Here is a 19,939-nt window from a genome sequence, read left to right on the forward strand (position 1 = left end):
AATGCCCTGGTAACATAAGTCCCCCTCCCTAATACAGACCTTACATAAAATTAAAAAAAAAAAAAAAAAAAAAAAAAAAAAATCTGTACTGGAGTTTATAATGCATCATATTAAAAGCATTTTTGATTAATTACTGAGCATCATAGAAATTAACTGGTCTGATATATTATAAATTATATCAGACTGTAATGAATGTTTTCTGCCGGAAACATTCTTAATAAAGTTGTCATGAATGCAGTACCTTTAGTGCAGGTAGTAATCACCACAAAAATCTATGATTTTCTGCCAACGTTTTGTAAGTTTTTCAAAGCCTTCAGACCTGAAATTTCAGATGTCCTATGCAGAATGGAAGATAGCACCAGCAAGATGTAGCTACATCTGTGAAAAAAAGGTAGAAGTCTGAAGAAACGATGTTGGGGCTATATAGTGGGTGCGGCAGAAGATCCCATTTGAGTGTGTACAGACTCTTTTCAGTGAATGCAAACATATGTGGTCTTGCATTATCTTGATGGGACATTACCTTTTTGCAGCAGAACTCAGTTTGATGTTTTTCCTTAATAGCAACATCAACCTGGACTACCATCTCGCTGTATTTTCCAGGTAATCTTTGTGGATGTACGGCAATCTCACCAGATACAAAACATGATCTTTCTGTTAGTAAAATTGCACTTTGTGATGCTGCTGACAGGCTCACTGGGTGCAGACCGACCTCCTTTTTGGCTTGTGTTGATATTCGAGCAGATTAGTGCACGTCCGAACATGTCTGTCCCTATCTGCTTGAGTTATGTACAAGTTTATTGATGCATAGTGCGACTAATGAATATGGCACTATCGTCTAACAACTTATCAAGCTCTCGAGTGGTTGTATACTGATCTCTTCCACAAGTTCTCGTACGTGGGCCTCATCAATATCAGTAGGAAGGCCAGAGTGCTCTCACTTCTTGAATGTCATAGTCCTTGTTTTTGAACTTTCGTAACCAAACCTTCACAGTGTCATATGATACAACATTATTACCTAAAGCTGTACAGAATTCGGTGACAATCTCTAGCTGATGTTTTGCAACAGAACTGATAATAAATTATGGTTCTAATCTGGTAGGGTAATAGTTCCATTTTAGACACCTTGTACTAAAGATAATGATATTTCTTTACAAATTTCACAATACAGTATTCTAAAACAAGTCTCTTTCTTTCAAATGCCAAAAAAAGCACTTGGCAAAACATGATTAACCCTTTGAAGGGCACCGGTATATAATATATACCGGTTGTTTGTCAATTTTTTAAACCTCCGAAAAAAATGCTAATTTTTCTACACCAAAAGCTATAATCGTAAGTGTCTAGTATTTTCTTTCGATTCTAAATGGCAACATCACCCTATGAATGCTCAATATTTTACAGTTATGAAATTAATATACGTCGTTCCAAGGTATCAAGTTGGAAGATTGATAAATCCTATTGGAGGGAAAGAAAAAATTCAAAATCCGCAAATATATGACGTACACATGCTCAATCTTATATATTCATTTCAATCAGAAGTGATAATTAACAGCAGATTATTTATACGATTTTAAAACCGGTATATAATATATACCTGCGCCCACACTGAGGGTACCACACCAATAGATGGCAGCACCAGTCTTCTCCTTTTCTACTCTGTGACGTGACAGAATTTCTTTATTATTATAACAGTTTATGATGTAATAATATTTCATGATTAACTTATAAGTCGTTTAGGATTAAATACTATGTTCATGGAGGAATGGGGAGTTTTCTGACCCTGCGCTAGGACTGAATACAAGTATATTAGTTTCATTTATTCTTTGTGTACTCAGCTCAAGTTTCATTCGCCTGTGTTTAGCTAAAATTTTTATTTCTATCTCTTTCCCAAGAGAAAGACTCATCAATTTCAAAACTGCCATCTGGGGCCAAAACTTCACACAATTGTGGGGGTTAAACGTGGCATGCTAGCCCCCAAAAGACACCTGTTGCTTCCTGTTTTCCAAAATCCTAGAATGTAAGAAAATGAAAAGAGGTGATTGACAACCAATTTGTCATTCGGGAGCCAGGCCTTCTTCCCTTTGTGAAGTGTGATAAGATCACACAAAGGGAAAGCTCACTTAGAACGGAAATGTACTTAAGATCCATCTCATAGTGTAATCACAAAAACTGCTGATTTGAAAGCATGCTTTTATTCTTTAGGGAAATTCTTTTTAATTCTTTGTTAATTTCAGATGAAAGACTAGAGAACACAAGAGAAATTTGCGCTCTGGTTGATACAAATAGGTTGTTTCGGAAATAAATTTTCACAGTTGGTGAAAGGAGGAAAAGTCTTTCTAAGCCCCGTTTTAGATGCAAACTAAAATTTATCCAAAAGTTGAAAAGGATCCCCTATGAAGCCAAAGGGGTTGAAAATCAAAATAAGAGCTTTGAGGTGCATCAAATAATACAATTGTTTTTAACAATGTTTCTTCCTGAACAAAAAGATATACTACAGCCTATATTTACAAAAAATAAAAAAAGGACCCTTACGGTCCTCTGTCATCTAAAGTGTGCGTGCGTGGAGGGGGGGGGCAATTCTTCGTATCATGGTATGAAGCATGTTTTTTTCACATATTATCTAAAGCATAAAATACAACTTCAAAAATGCAACATACTTTCTCAGCTGAGTCGGTCGTAGTGCTTCATTTTTCAATTTTTTTAAATTTTCGGCTGAGTTACATCTGCTTGTAATATTATACTAGTTCAGTTACAGCATGATACGATTTACACATGCAGTGTTATATTTGCTAAATTTTTTTTATAAAATAATATTGAATTTAAATCAAGTTGAAGAGCTTTTTACCCATAAGTATGTTCAGCTGGGTTGCATCATCAAAGTGCATAAAAACATAAATTTTATTTTTAAAATTTTAAATTTCTGCCGAAATTTAAGAAAATTTTATCTTTAGACTTACATAACTATATTCAAGCACTCATCACTACAGATGCACATCAAAAGTACCCAAAATTAATTTTAAAAACAAAGATTAACAGTTGGCAACTACCTGGAAAAAAATGTCCTAGAGGGGCGCCGGTATAAAATATATACCGGCTCTCAAAATTCAGGATTTCGCTCTAGAATTTTTTTAAGTCTCAATTTTGTGTCCTTAAGATATAGTTCATGCAAAATTTTACCACAGTTTAAATTATTTTATATACCGCCCCTCAAAGGGTTAAACATGCCAACGTGAACTGTTTGCGCAGATAATACTTGCAGGAACGAGGAAACTTTCGTTAAAACCCGATATTAGTTAAGATGCATTATAAATTAGCTATAACATTCAACTATGCCTGGATAAATATAATAGTTTCACCCAAAATAAAATGGCAAAAACAAAATAAAAATATATTTAGTATTATTTATAACAATTTAGATTACCTTTCATTGGTAATTCAAATAATAAAATCTTTCAGCATTCATTTCTGGTAGATTTATTTGTAACTTACAATAGTGATTAAACCCACAGAACAATTTAAATCATAGAGTTTATATTATGTTATCCAGATGTTGCTCTTTAATTATCTCCCCCTCACAATTTATGTTAGCCTTGCACTGCAATAAAAGTGTAGAACATATGGCATTTTTGCCATTATTAAAAATTCTTGATGTTTCTAGCAGCATTATTTTTCACATCCCTCAGAAGTAAAATTGAAATTTCAGATGTCTGAAGACTTTTAGTTTAAATGAACTCACTGCCTATCCATATGCAAAATTTTGAATTGATTTATCAACATGTGTTTACGTGACTCCAAATAAAAGGCCAGTCAATGTTTAACTTTTATATACAGACAACCACCACTATACTAAATTTCAAGGGACCTAAGTTTGATTTGCTAAATGCTGTCCAGAAAAATTTCAGAGTTGATTCTGTAACAAGTCTCCAAGACTTTTCTAGTGTTGATATTGCATCAAAGAGAGAAAATACCTACTTCCCTTGTTTCTCCAAGATGCTCAAATAAAATTACTTTCTGTAATGAAATTTCAAATTCCTAACCATGCTCATGTCCAAAAGTGTGGGGACTTTGCATTTGGAGAGAGATTTTTAAATTTTAATATTTGATTTGTCATCATCTTATAAAACAGCTCAGATTCACAAGCATTAAAAATGTCTTTTTCTTTGTAACGGCAAGACACATCATCCCAAAGACTTTTTTCATTTCTTGATGTCAGATTTTCAAACACTCCCTGTCTCTCCAATAACTTTTCTTGCAGCCATTTCAGTATAAAAAGGCAGTCTTTGCAAAATGACTGGCAAATTTATTGGCCTTTCTGTGAAGCATTTATCCAAATAACGGCAGATTTCAGCTTTTGGTATTGTAAATTATGAATCTTTTCTGCAATGCTTCTTCAGTACCCTTAGGCTTGGTCTGTTTCAAATTTTTCTTTGTATCGAAATATTTTCCATGAGCAGAAATTATTGAGTCTTGATTTTTTCTGCAACAGATTTGGATAAACAGTATTCTGCCAAATACAGATATTCTACAAGTACTTCCATTTTGCATTCAAATAATACTCACCATATATTCGATACAAAACACTTTATATTTACACCTCACCATATGGGATGAATTTTTGACACAGTAAATTTCCATCAATACAGGGAATATACAGGTCAAAGAATATCTTTTGTTCATCTGAGAAAGCTGAAATAATATGTCTTAACCAATGTCTAATAAGAATGAAATTCATTTTTCTTAGCTTACGGATGGCTGCAAAGCAAAAGTGCAAGTCCCAAAATCCCATATCTTGAAGGGGGGATCTGAAAGGTTTCAGATTTTAACAGTCGCCAAAAAGGAATCATTTGAGGTTTTTTATGCTCCTACTGAGCTCGCAGTGTATCAGTCAAGGGTTATACTCACTCCTAGTAATTTTCTTTTTTTGTAACATCATTTTCTTCACACTTACGGCATATACAATTCAACAGCAAACTTTAAAAAAATTTTAAACCAACTAAGTATATATTTAAAATTCTAAATGCAGCATTAAGTGTTGGCATACATTTTTCTGGATTTTCAGTCTTTTCTCAGTTCATCATATCAATGATCACTTTTTTCTAAGATGGCTTCACAAAACTTTTTTCAGTCTTTTTTTTTATTAATGTTTTGAGGGTTTACTTTATTATATATCACATACTTGGTGCTTACACCACATAAAATACAATTCTACAGTAAAATCACAAGATATTTTAAAAAAAAAAAAAAAATCTTTTAGAATTTCCTATAGACAAGCTCGCATGTTGGAGACAATCCCCCCCCCGTACTGTGTTGCCACTGCTTGCTTTGAAATCATTGCGTTTTTTAATCAAAAACTTGTAAAACTTTTAGAAAATATGAAATAGATAAAAAGACAAATTGAAAATTCGGGCTTCCAGGTGTCCATATTTGGGTGGAGGATTATCTTAATCAAAATTTGATGGCTCTATGGTAGCATTGTTTTTTCACATTGGGAGATTCATGCAGATTCTTACTTATTTAACGTCTTTAAATACAATAAATAAAGTAATATAGGGTGATAATATTTGGTGGCAACAATTTGAAAACTGACATGCCATTTATAGAGATTCACTGCAAAATGCTGTTTCTAATCTAATTTCTCATTTGGGACTAATATCCGTTTTAGGCTGAAAAAAGAAAACAGAAAGAAAGAAAAAACCCTAGACTGAGAAGAGCAGTCTAGGGTTGTCTAGAGTTGGAAAGCATTTTAAATGCTGGACAAAGCTAATCAAAGAAGGATAAAAAATGTCAACACCCAGAAAACATCTTCATAAGATTCTATTCACTCCTTCCTTGTTCAGTGAATAATGAAAATTCCTATCCCAGCATTAGTCTTGAACAGAGCTCTATTTTACAACCAAATAAAGGAATTTAAATTAAATCAGATATTATGGTCAAGTTTTTTAGTTTATTGGCTAGTGCATGACATAACATGATCTCCTAAGTTATGCTAACTGCGCGTGAGCTTCCATGAACCGAGTATTACACCTTACACGTACTGTCTCTGTTAAGAACACAAAGAAAGGTGGGAATAATATTAAAATAATTGATACATATTTTATGATTTCCTAATAGTGTAAACACGAAGATTTTAAAAACTGCCATGTTTTTGCAGCAAAAAAATCACTGGAATCCAAAGATGGAGGGAGGGGAGTGTTAAATTTTATATACCCTAAATGTTCCATTACATGCATGTAAATATCAACACATACATACTATTACATACATTACAAAAATCAACATTATACACAATATATAAAATCATATTACATACATAAAAATCAAATTTATTAATATACAAAGAATGGTATGGGTAATGCAGAAATAAAGGTATTGTTCTGTTATTGGGACAACATTCAGAAATGTATGGATATGTATTTGTATGTATGTGAATATATGTGTGCAAATTCTCAACACACACAGACATTCGTACTTATATGCATATATGAATACATACATGCATATGTACATACATTTCTGAACCTGGTCCTGATAATAGAACAGTATCAAAATAACTTCTAAATATATCAACAGCTTCCTCTTTCCCCCCAAAGCAAGTTTTCTTACCTGAATTAGCATCTAAACAATTTCCCAGCCAATGCAGCAACAAATCTCTTGATTCTTTTGATTTCCGTAACATTTTATCAAACAAACGGTACATGTCCTTCATAATATTAGTTAGAGGCTTTAATAAATATGAAAGAAAAAAACAACAGCTAATCAATTTCACACTTTATTTATCTAAAATAATATTATGCATCAGCTCAGGACTAATTATATATATGTACTTTGAATTCAAATTATTCATTTACATTTTGCAAAAAAAAAAAAAAAAAAATTCATTAGATTTTCTACATTGACTAAGGAAAATTTTAAACACTAGATCAGCCGTTATAAATTACATAATTGCATGTGTGTAAGTTATTTTTAATTTAATCTTATATGTAATCATATACCATATTTACTCATGTATGTTCCCCCTTTTCAACTAATTTTATCATATGAAAGTCGAGAGGAGAAAATTATGCAAATGGTTTAATTTCCGAAGGATAAAGTTACAGTAAGAACACAGCAAAGTATTCATGGACCTATTGCTGGTAAATATCATAATATTACTTATTTAAAAGAAACATATTTTCAGGGTTGCCACTCAAACAGGAGAATAAAATTCCCTGAATTTTCCAGGTGTGTTTTAAGAAAATTCCAGTTCTATCCACGTACACTGTGGTGAGAGTAAATTAATTATAGTATAATTTGAAAATACAAAAATTTGCCAATTACACACACACGCATATATACATATATAAAATCCCCAAAGTATTATTATTATAATAAATAGAAATTGTTTTCTCCACTGGGGATTGACATTAGAAGTTGCTCAGTAAGGATTAAAAAGTGTCTTTTTTACAGACATTTTGCAGCCAAAGGAAAGAAAGAAATCCATTTAATGATATTTAAAAATAAATTCAATTGCAAGTTAAGATATCCATACGAGTTTCACCTTTACAAATGTGCTTTGCATACTGTTGTTTTTAACATTCTAGAAGTTTGAAGTGATATTGATAGTGCTCAGTCATACTGAGAAGAGCTGTATGAGTGCTTTTGTGGAAAGTTCCAAAACTGTAAAGTGTTTCTTTTAAGAAAATAAATTTTATCAAGCTATCTCCGGTTCTGTGTGTATTCAATTCATTATGAACATGTACACATGTAACAGTATCTAATAAAATATCTTCATTTCAAATGCTCTGTATCTTAAACATCACACTGCTCTTACTGTTGCCCACTGTTACTCCTTAGGCCTCAGATTATTTTGTACTGATTTAGTACTGCTTATTACAGTTTGCAAATCATCAGCATCACTGTCATTGTCTTCATTGCCATTCATTCTGTCTTCCCAATAATCCTCAGAACCATCAACAGCATTTGATATCTCTGTTTTCCTGAAGCTTTTCACTATTATTGTTCCATCAATCACAGCCCATGTACCTAAAATCCATGAGCAAATCAATATTAAGACAAAAACAATAAGAATATGGATAGATCCATTTCAAAATTTAGGGATATTTGCTTTTTGAATGCCTTGAAAATGTTGAAAATCATATTATTATTATTATTATTATTATTTAATTTCAGAATCTTGAAATGAGCAGCTATGGCAAAAATATGTGCGTAAATACAGTCTTACTTTAATTCATAATAGCACTCTTTTTAATTAGATAACTTCCTTTTTCATCTTAAGAACAGTAGCATGCTTATAACTATAAAACTTTTGTTATATGCACATTAATCTTTTTATTTATAAGAAGTGTGTCATTTCTGAATTAATGGTTATCATGTTATATTTACTCAATGCCAGTGATATATATGCCAATGCAATGGCAATATGCAAAATATCAGTTCTCTCTTAAATAGCATACATTTCCTTAGTTTAAAACAATGAGACTAAAATATCTGGTGTCCTCCTCCATAAACAAAATATCTCATATAATCATTATTTGAATGTTCCATTTCATGCAGCTTTTAGTTTCATGCCTCGCAAGATATCTTCACAACTTTAAGATCTTTCACCAAGTTCAGATATCTGCTTGCTAATATGCATACAACTATATATTAATTTTGTCTGAATTACAAAAGTCCAACAGAAGTGATGCCTTTTTTATGTAGTATAGCCACACAAGATAGACAATATTTTGAACATTTTATTTCAAGTGTCACATAAATACACACTTCAATATTACATACTAACGGCTTTCTGCAAGAAAACTACAATTCTAATCCTTACATAAAAGCATAGATCTGGCATAGATTGAAAAAAAAAAAAAAAAGGGAGCATTACTTTTGCTGTAGCCTATATTTCAGTCAAAAATATCTATTAAATTTTCTTATAGTTTCTCAAAAAAAAAAAAAAAAAAAAAAAAAAAAAAAGTATACAGTTAACAATAACTTAACACAATTTAAAAAAACAGTCATTATATATTGAGCATATATAACTTTAATAAATTTAATTATTTAAAAATTTTAATTCAACTTTCATGCACAATTCTTTGGAAGCTAAGACAACGAATACTGTATTTTCCTCTCCACTTTTTTTTACTAATGTTATCGTTCGAAAATCGAGAGCAGAAAATTATGCAAATAATTAAATTCTGAAGGCCGTTGTTATAACGAGAATATAACATATAAAAAGCAGTCATGGATAAACAAACTACAAATAACCATCACCATACTATTTCTTTAACACGTTCATACTGGGACCAATTTTTATGTTCTTCGCCATGAGGCGGCGCTTGAATTTTTGCCACGTTTCACCTGGTGGCGCACAATTATTACCTGTTCAGACCTGTATACGAGTTGTACATTTGCTAATAGTATAGCGAGTACTTATTTTGCAAGCTGTGTAACTCATGCAGTATTTTTCATCTTAACCTCGGATTTCTGCCAATAATTATAACTAGAAAGGCAGTTAGAATGTTTTTTAATTTTTGCCCTTATAAATAATAGATAACAGGGATATGGAAATAAGTGATTCATCTGATGAATCTATCAATAGAAGAAGAAATATCAATAAAAGCAATCTAATAACACAATTGAATGCGTACCACTGGTGGTACAAGCCGCCCGATAAGACAGACTAGTGCGGGCCACCGGTGGTACGCACCGTCTGATGAGACAGACTAGTATGGGCCATTGGTGGCCCGCGCCGTCGTGAATGTGTAAAGAAAGCTACATTTCAACAGAAATACATAGTACTATTAAAATACCTAATAAGATATCTTCATTTCTACTTCCCTGTAACTTGATTCTTGTTGTCTTTGCTACTCCTTAGGCCTCAAATAATCCATGAATAATTAGAGATGAATGTGCAGTTCACTCAGCAGAAACACAGGCTGAATGTCACTTCATGTTTATTTTGCTGTGATTGACTGGTTCTTGTATTAGGGTAGTATGATGTTCAACACTTAGACAGGAAAGGTTCAACAGAACATTCACACATAGTTTGAGATAGTTATTTTTTTTAATAAGATGAAAGCAATTATTATGTGGTTGAACCCATTTTAAAATTTACAGCAGCCTGTTCCTAAATGCAATTAGTAAATGAGAAAATAGGCATTTTCTTTTTTCTTTCTTTTTTTAATTTTCAAAACCTGACCCTAAAAAGCTAGGGAGTGAGAATACATAAAAAATATGGTAGTTAACAATTTTTATTGCCCCCTCCAAAAAAAGGAAATCTTCACAAAAGTTTTACTGCAAAATACAGCTCCTCAAACTCCAGTTCAGACAAGATCAAGACATCAGTTATCTAATGTAAATGAAGATAGGGCATCTAATTTTGAAATTCAAAAATAAACCACTTAAGAATGGCAAATTAGTGAAAAATACTAATTTCAGAATTCAAAAGGTATGCAATAGTCCTTTTCTAAAAAAAGGTTCACCCCCCAGCACTATTAGAAAGTATAAAAGTCATGCCTAAGGTAATTTGAAGATTTAAAAAAAGTCGTAACAAACGGGTTTAGGGTTGCCATTAAATGGGAAGGAGAGGCAGAGTTTCCAAATTTGGCATGAAATTACCCTTTTGAGGACAAAGAGAGTTGTAGCGTGGAGAGTCTTGAAAGTACATTGAGTTCCGAGAACGACCGAACCGAATCGGAAGCTGTACTCTAGTGCTTTACTGTGAAGCTGATTATTTCAGCATATTTGTCAAAGTTTGCTTTTTTTTTTTTTTTTTTTTTTTTTTTATGACTGTAAACGTGTTTTTGAAGCTGTCCTGAATAATACAGGTTAAATAAATTGTGTTTGATACTTCATCAAGTATTGTCGTCAAATCACTCCAAATACACGAGGCCCACCAGCGGCCAAGTGGTAAAGTCGCTGAACACTGGTAGTTCGGTCTGAGGTTCGAATCCTGTGAACAGGCTGGCTGCATGGGTGTTTTCGTGGTTTCCCCCATGTGTGATGTGTATACGAGCCAGTTTCCCTTAGAAAGTCCTCCACGAAGGCATCCCTCTCCTTAGGCAGATAGCCCTAGCGTGCTTTGCCATAATTAAATAAACCAAACAAATACATGAACCGGTGCAGAAATGCAACATTATGATAAACAACAACAGTGAATTAAATCATATCATTAGAGGAAAATCTCAAGCAAATAATAAATGCATGAAGATATGATTACCAAACATAAGCGTTCTCCTACAATCGCATGATCCTGTGATGAGTATCTTGATGGTTCTTGAAAAAATTCGAAGGGTTCCATCTCTGACTTTGGAAGGCATGAAACACTTAGAGGAAGTCCTAGTAAACTATTTTGATACGCTTTTCCATTTTTCACTTCATTGGGCATGCTGTGCTGTATAACAGCCTTAAAAAAATTGACGAAATTAAAAATATAGGACAACAATATAATTTGTAACTCATAAAGATATTACTAACAACATAAATTCATAGGCATTACTAGCTAAAAAAGTGAAAGCAAAATCAATCACAATTTTATAAATCATCATTTTAAACACTAACAAAGAAAAGGAAATATGAAATATGTTTAAAATAAATTATAAGGATTTTTCATTCATACAGAGCACTATAAATATTTTAGGGATCATTTTTTATAAAATAACAACTACAGGAGCTTATGCTAGATAAGATTGTATATTCATCAATTTTTAAAACATTAATATAATTACTTAAACATTCATTCCTTACTCATATTAAATTAAGCACTATTTTGGTTTTCTAATTAATTTATTTTTTCTTCATGCAAGCACTGTCAACATTAACACGAAACAAGTAATTTAAATAAGCATATCAACAATCATTGATCTTTCGAACCAAATATACTAAATGAAAGTTTAATGTACATACACTGAAAATTAAACAAACAAATTCAAATTAAGTTTGAACTACATGTTTAATAAATATCAGCCAATTATTGATTAAAAGCAGCATATTATATTGGATATCAATCATACAAAAAAGTAAATTAAAGCACATCTCTATCATGCTGTTTCAAGAGTTGGCAAAGTTAGCCCAGGCATTGATTTCAAATGATAATCTTTGAATGAATGAGCTATTGTAGCAGCTCTTTTCATCATTCATATCCTTGATAAATATCAAAGGAGGGGAAAATTAACCAACCTTTTCCAGGGAATATTACATGGTTGAATAAGTGATAAATTGGAATCATAAAGAAAATTTATCTAAAAATTTAAAAAAAAAAAAAAAAAAAAAAAAAAAAACAGAGGTCATATAACTTTCTAAATTATGATTTAAAAATAATACCCATAAATAATCTATCTACTAACTTTTATTAAACTTTCAGATGCAGTAAAATAATTCAGAATATCAATGTACAGAAATAGATATCTATCAACTATAGATGTCTTTAGTAGTTTCTCTTGCAAATAACTGAAAGAAGGTCTCAGCACTGAAGCTAATTCTCCATTTTCAACATCGATGATGGACGCTGAGACATCAATTATAAATTGCGTTAGTACTTCACAGTGACCTAGAAACACATGCCAAAATGGAACAAATTAGAAAAACTTACATAAGTACTTTTAAAGTATTTATAGGATCAACATTTAGATCAAGAATCATATTTACACAATAAAATGAGGGAAGGATTCAAGATTGAAGAAAAGACTAATGAACAAATATTCCTCCCTTATCCACCAAAAAACATAAATCAATACCATCATATTCATTACACATGCAATACTTTTTTTAATAAAAAAAAAGTTCTTCTCAGTCTCTCTGAGACCATACTGTGCCCCCCTCGACTTAAAGACACTTTGTTTTGAGCAAAGTATATTGAGTAATAAGACTTTACAAGTATGAGTGTTTAAAAAATTTTCTTTCATAGACACATTCATTTATTTGTTTTTTCCTTGGGAATTTTTTTTTTTTTTGGTTAATTATAAATCCCCCTTACTCCACTTGATTAACAGTTGATTTATTTATCTTTTCTGCAAGCATCCAGTAATTTTAAATATGGAATTTTTCTTTCCATTTTATTTTTCAGATAATTTTACTTTAAGAGTTGATTATTTTTTCATTACTGTTTATGTCTTACGAATCTTCACATTATTACATAGATTCAATTGACCAGAATGTTCTTGACTAAATCAAATTCCAATAGTTGACAATTATCCGATTATACGTAAAATGATTTTTCTTTTGTTTTTCAGAACAAATGTTTTATTTGGTGTTTACCTGTTTTTATATACCTCACAATTTTATTACATATGTCTTATTTTAGATTTGGTAAAATATATTAGTAGAATTTAAGAGTTGACTGTCATTAAACAATTACTACTTAAGTTTGACTTTTTTTTTTTTTTTTGTCACTTTAATAGGCAAATCTGAAACCATTTCATTTAAACAAAATCTTTTTCATAATGAGCATTTCTACACTTCCTGCTTCTCCTGAAAAATATTTTCTTGGCATTTGCTACACAATTTTCTATGCCCTCGTTCTATTTTTATTTTATAAGTTTATAATACATATATTCTTCTAAACCTTTTATTTATTTATTTTTAAATTTTACTACTAAAAATGTTACAATATTATTTTCTTCTTCATTAATCTTACTTTTTTCCTGCTGTATTTTTTACTTAGTATACATGTCAACAGAATCTAAGAAAAGAATTAGCATATAGAAGTACATTAAGAATAATTAACTGTAAAATCTGACATGCTATTATTTTGTCATTTCAGTACATATATTTCAATTTTGATAAAAACAACGCAGAAAAATTACTACAGAAGCTGTAATTAAGCTTTAAAATAACACTGCAATTAGGTTTTAAAATAACACTACAATTTTCATTTCACTTTATTGATACTAATTAAATTGATTATTGATATTATTAACTGATATTAATGTCAACTAACCAGAATATTCAGGTTTAATCTTCTTAATTTTAAGGATGCATAAATAACCACTGTAACAATAGGATCCCTGTGGTATACAATATAGCATTATATATTTTGTTGCTTTGTTTGATTTTTATTTATTGAGTTGACTTTTTTTTTTAACCTTTTGTACACAAATGAATTTTTTTCACATTTTATGGAAACAGTGGCATAGCCAAGATTCCGAAGCCAGGTTCGTTGACCCACAGCGGCGTCTTAAATATGCACACATAAAAAAATATTAGATTAAAAATTGGTTATAATTTTAATAATCAAAATTTAAGTTATAATTACTTTAATTCCAAAATTTAGGTGCAATTTGGGCCTGTTTAAGAGAGATCAATTTCTTTATGTCTGGTATTAAAGTTTTAACAGTAAATTAAGATCCACTTTTGATTTTGTTCTGTATTTATTTTTCAAATATAACATGGAAGAAAATCCTTGTTAACACAAACAGGTTGTACCAAAAGGCAATAAATAGTTAATAGTTTTATATGAAATGCCTTTACATTCTTTATTTTGGTTCAGCCGTAAGTTAACAAGTGTGTTACTTTTGAAATATTCAGTCAGAGTTCGATAGCAGGAAATTTCTATCAATTGTTCTTTTTCTTCATGAGATAAAATTTCAGGTACATTTGAACAAAATGGATTTCTAATCCACTTTTCTACTTCATAATCCTCGGGAAAATACATGCTGAAATTATTTATCAATCAAAAATAATGATTTTTAACGTCTTCTTTTATTTTCAAATTATTTTTGGTTAGAAAACTTTCTAAAAGTGGTAAAAAGCTTAAAACATTATTATCCGATTCTTTGATTATTAGCTAGAGTTTTGATTTTCTTTTAAAACTGTATTTATTTTATTGCTAATGGTAAATGAATTAGCACATTGTCCCTGTAATCTTAAATTTAACTCATTTAACTTTCCGAAAATATCAGCTAAATATGCTAAACGCTAACCATAATTCACTGAAAATTTGAATTCATGATCGAAGTTTAAAAAGACGATTTAAAACTTTTGCCACTGGATAACCACCTTACTTCGGAATATAACAAAGGTGTTTTATGTTCACTGCTCATCTCTTGGCATAAAACAGTAAATATTCTTAAATTTTAAGCTAGGCTTTTAATAAAATTAAAAATTTTCACACCTTGGTTGAAAGCAATTTTCAAGTTTTTGGGGACTGTTTTGACTACTACAGCTTCAATGAATGGAGATGTGAGTAAACTTAGTTTCAGGTGTGACTTTCTTTATTTGACAGATCTCACCGGAATGTTCTCCTCTTAAAAGCCAGCTTTGTCGCTGGATATGGCAATGCACTTATTCCAAAGAATATCATTCTCAGACATAAAATTGTTAATTACTTTGATGCAGTTGCTCTATCATGAAGAGATTCATAAAATAAATACTCTTCAACTATCCATTTATTTTCTTTGAAACATATATAAAGTAATAATTCAGCAATGTTCATTACAAAAGTATTTTCACTGAACTGGAATGCGAAATACTCACTATGTTTTACTTTTCGAATATGTGTCATTTTTATGAAATTTCCATTTCATGACTTTGTTGACTTACTGTATCATTTGATAATTAAATATTATTAAGTTCATTTGCCACTTTTTCATTGAATAACATTAAAATGATATCTTTAGCAGTTGGTAATATAAGATTTTCTCCATTAACATAGCCTGCCCAGTCTTGGCAATTCCTTAAGCTTACTAGGTAAATTAGCTTCCAAAGCTTTTTCACTTGAAGCAATAAAATCGTTCATTACTTGTTTACTATTTGTGAACTCTGATAATTTCCTTTTTAAATATTTTTTAGATTTAACCTTTAAATTGGCATGCTTAGATATAAGATGTCTTTCAAGAAATGATAGTTTCATACTTCGAATGGATAACAGTTCACTGGAAACAACACACTAAGGTTGAGGGTCCATTTCACCTACATTTCAAGGAAACCCAAACGATAAAGAACTTTCATTATATTTTCTATAAACAATTCTCCTTTTCTTTTCAATATTCTTAGTGCTAGTAGATTGTCTTGGATCCATCACATGTGAATCATGACATTTACTCTTTCTTAGTCAATCCTAGCCATTTTTCCATTTTGAAAATCTAGGTTTGTTATTTTTTCACAAATACTTAAATGCAGAAAAGCGTTATCACATACGATATTTATTGCCGGAACAAAAGGTTTGGTGGAACAGTTCTGAGAAACGCTCTTTGGCGAAATAGGGTTACCATCTTCACTTGGTAAACAGGCTGAAAGCCAAAAAGAATCAGTTATCACTCAGATTGGCGAATGTAACGTTTCCTTTCAAGTGACATTTGCTTCTTCTGTGTTGTTTTGTATCACTCACACTCTTTTCGTTTTAAACTTTATTGTTAGTAATGGAAGATAATAGAAAGGTGATTGCTATTAAGTTAATCACTTTGATCTCCACTTTGGCACTTCAAGTAATAGATAAACACACTTCTGGTTATAGCAATCAATTACATCAGCAATAGCCAAATTCTGTATACACTAAGAATAGTTTAAAACGTGTGCTGGATAAGTCTATTTATCAGACATCACTTATGTGTATTTTCTGTTATCTGCATTTCAATGAAAATTTGATGGCTCACTGGAAAATTTGTGACCTGATGAAAGCATTTTCTTGACTAACTTTATGGCTCATAATTACTGTTCTGTCCATTTAAACAAACAAACAAACAAAAAAAAAAAAAAAGACCTATGACAAAAATTTATATGGCTGATATTTACATCCTCACAGCCAGCAGATACTATTCAGCAAAATGAAGATCAAATAAAGCATATGAATAATACATGAGCAATCAAACATATGCAAGCTGTTTACTGTCCCATAGGACACTCGGTAATATACCTAAAACACATTAATTATACCAACTCTAGAAATTAGTTATGCACATCATGAGTTTGTTTTATGTGATTACGGCAAAACCTCGAGGGATATCTGCCTAACAGGAGGGATCCCTTTGTAGAAGATTTTTTTAAACTGGCTTGTATACCAGTTACAAATGGGGAAATCCAAGAAAACGCCCATGTAGCCAGCCCGTTCGCAGCATTCTAACCTGAGACCGAACTACCAGTGTTCAACGACGATTCGGCCAGTAGCAGGCCCATGCACTTAATTGGAAAGTACAATTCATTATGTAAACAGATATGAAGGTGATAATCAGTTCTGCACTGTTTTAAGTAATCAAATGCTATAAATGCACAGCTGTTACATTTCTTATTATTTAATAGTCATTTTATATTACGTAGATCATACATATGATATAATTATGAATTAACCCAATAACAAAATGTGTACACTCTTTAGTACTCAAATGCTCATCAATTATTTTTCAACTGATTATTACATATCTATAATAATTTGCAAAGAACTGATGACTACAGTTGCTGCCAATTACATGATCGTTATATGAATTAAAAGTAACTTCAAATAAACTCTTTGGCAATGTTCATTATTGTATTCATATATACATATATATACACATCTAATAAGTCATATATTTACATACAGATAGAGAGATGCGATTGTTTAGAAGTTGTTAATATATATTAAGTAGTATTAATGTAATGAATAAGATTTATATTAATGAATGTATATACAAATGTTTTTCATCATGAATAATAATAAATCCATAAATTTCCAATGTTTCAATATGTAACACTTAAATAAAAGTATAGTTTCTAATGTATTTATAATCCAAAAAGTATTTCATTAATAACATAAAAATAATAGACAAATTTAATGAGTATTCTCATTATTACATAAGCTAAGCTTTTTCCTTTTTATGCATCTTTTATGCTGTTTAAAATGTGTCACTGATTATGCAATTAACAATTTAAAAGATAAGTAATTAGGAGAAAAGCTGCGCATATACAAACGAATTTAAAAAAAATTATTCAACTTAAATTTAATAAATAAAATTCTATTATTTAAGTGATAATACACGATGAGTACGAAATACGACAAATTTGACGAACTTTCGGCGATGAACAATTTGTAAACAAATCCGAACTGCAAGAACATCGTAAAATACTGTCAACTCTGAAATTTCCACGATTATATATTTAATGAATATATAAACATTTTAAAAATGACTCAGGCAGTTATATTATTACAACAAAACAGCAATAATTAAATCGGCCTCTATTTCCACCGTCTAAGACTTCACAGTGAGAGCCATCGCCATATTGAAAGTTACCCGTGATCCTTCAGAAGCAGAACTTTCATCTGATTGGTTGAACATTCGAGGAACACGTCTCCAGCCAGAACATTTTCGGAAAAGTTTTAAAATGTTGCTCGTAGCCGGGACATGTTCCTCTTAGATAGCCGAAACATTTCTTGGAAGCCTCCCGCTTAAAGCAGTGCTACTAGAATCTCGTTTCTCGGAATTGTCCCGGGTAAGCGGGCGCGTCCCTAGAAGTGATAATGCTTTAATATGTTATGAGTACTTGAAAAACAAATGGTGATATTCTCAAAACACATAGAAAAGTAAGGAATACAAAGCAAGAAGAAGACAAAATACCTGCTGTTAGAGACAGCGAATTAATAAAAAAAATATTCTAATTGAAAACAGAGCAATAAGAGCCCAGAAATGGTGGCGACATGCTAATAAATAACTCAACTCTAAAAGAATTAATGAGATACATTTTATGGGAACTTATTCTTATTTCCTATTAAATACAACCATTTTTATCACTCCTTTTAAAAACATCATTTATGGCAAATGCCTATGATTAAAAGAATATTTGTGAAAATAAAAATGGATTATTTTGCTAAAGTTTATGAGCGGCTACTGAGCTTGAACAAAGTTCAGATTGCATAAATTTGCAAATGTTAGAGAAAAAACTTGAACAGGATGTTGGGGTATTTAATTTTTTAATTTAATAGTTGCAAATACTTAGTTTCTTTGCGTACCACCTTTTTTTTCTCTTGTACCACCGGTTGAGAATCACTGCTACATTTTATCTAGTTTTATGAAATAATATTAATCAAAAGACAATCAGAAATTTATAAATTTCCTAAGCTTCCTCAAATTATTCAATAATTTGTTCCTTGCTCTATGTAACTTCACCAAGAGGCAAACTTCAGAACTTCAGAACTGAAATACTAAATCTTAATAGAAATTAATGAGGAGCACATATTTAGTAAACATGCATAAATCACTGCACATCAAATAAAAAAAATAGCTCCCAATGGTGAAAACATGCATTTTACTATAGGAAACCTTGATTCAAGACCAAAAGTTTTAATAGCAAGTTTAATAATAAGTTTTAATAGCATTTTTTAAATTAAGTTTTAACAACAAGGAAGATAATGTATAGAGAACGATCCAAATTTCTTCAAGCAAAATTCTGCCATGCAAGGAACAGCAATAGCTTTCAAAATTATTTTTGCATTTTATAATGTTCCAATCATTTTATAGACCGATACAGAGTTTTTAAAATTCAGCTTTGTTTATCAAAATAAAAAACACGTTATTAAAAAATATATATACGCATTTCTGTTTTTCAATCTTTTTACTAAGCTTTGTTAATGGGATTAGAGATAAAACTAAAAGTGAGACTTATTGGCACAATTAAATAAAAAAATATAAATATAAATCTGAAACATTCAAAAAAAAGTATGCATGGTTTTTGAAAGAAAGAGCAAATTCTGAAAACAAATTCTTCATTCTGAATTATTCACAATAGATATTATTCCTTTGCAGTTTTAAAATAAAATTATAGATTAGAATTACACAGAACTAAAAAAAAAGCTTAAATAATTAAATCATTTTAATAACACACAAGCATCTGGTGTAATAGTTTCTAAATTAAATAATTCACCTTTGAAGGATAATTATACTTCTGAAAAGATAGATAATAAAACAATTATATTTTTAAAGAGAACAGTGAGAAAAAGTTCACCAATAGGATGAGAAAAGAGAGAAATGGATTGATAAAATTATATCAG

The 19,939-nt window shown here is 30.7% G+C and overlaps 1 protein-coding gene across 4 annotated transcripts in view; it reads right to left on the bottom strand.

Annotated features, from left to right (window-relative positions):
• Positions 1-19,939, bottom strand: part of Ube4A (Ubiquitination factor E4A) — a 163,990-nt gene that overhangs the window by 88,783 nt on the left and 55,268 nt on the right. For all 4 annotated transcript variants that reach the window (XM_085817017.1, XM_085817019.1, XM_085817018.1 and 1 more), the window contains exons 6-8: positions 12,330-12,532; positions 11,204-11,389; positions 6,601-6,718 (exon numbers count right to left, since the gene is read on the bottom strand). In XM_085817017.1, the coding sequence (XP_085673143.1) occupies positions 6,601-6,718; positions 11,204-11,389; positions 12,330-12,532 (507 nt within the window). The remainder of the gene's footprint in view (positions 1-6,600; positions 6,719-11,203; positions 11,390-12,329; positions 12,533-19,939) is intronic.

Source organism: Stegodyphus dumicola, chromosome 5 (assembly GCF_044657685.1).
Source record: "Stegodyphus dumicola isolate Sdum_Otavi_A_Nest chromosome 5, ASM4465768v1".
Classification (NCBI taxonomy): Eukaryota; Metazoa; Arthropoda; class Arachnida; order Araneae; family Eresidae; genus Stegodyphus; species Stegodyphus dumicola.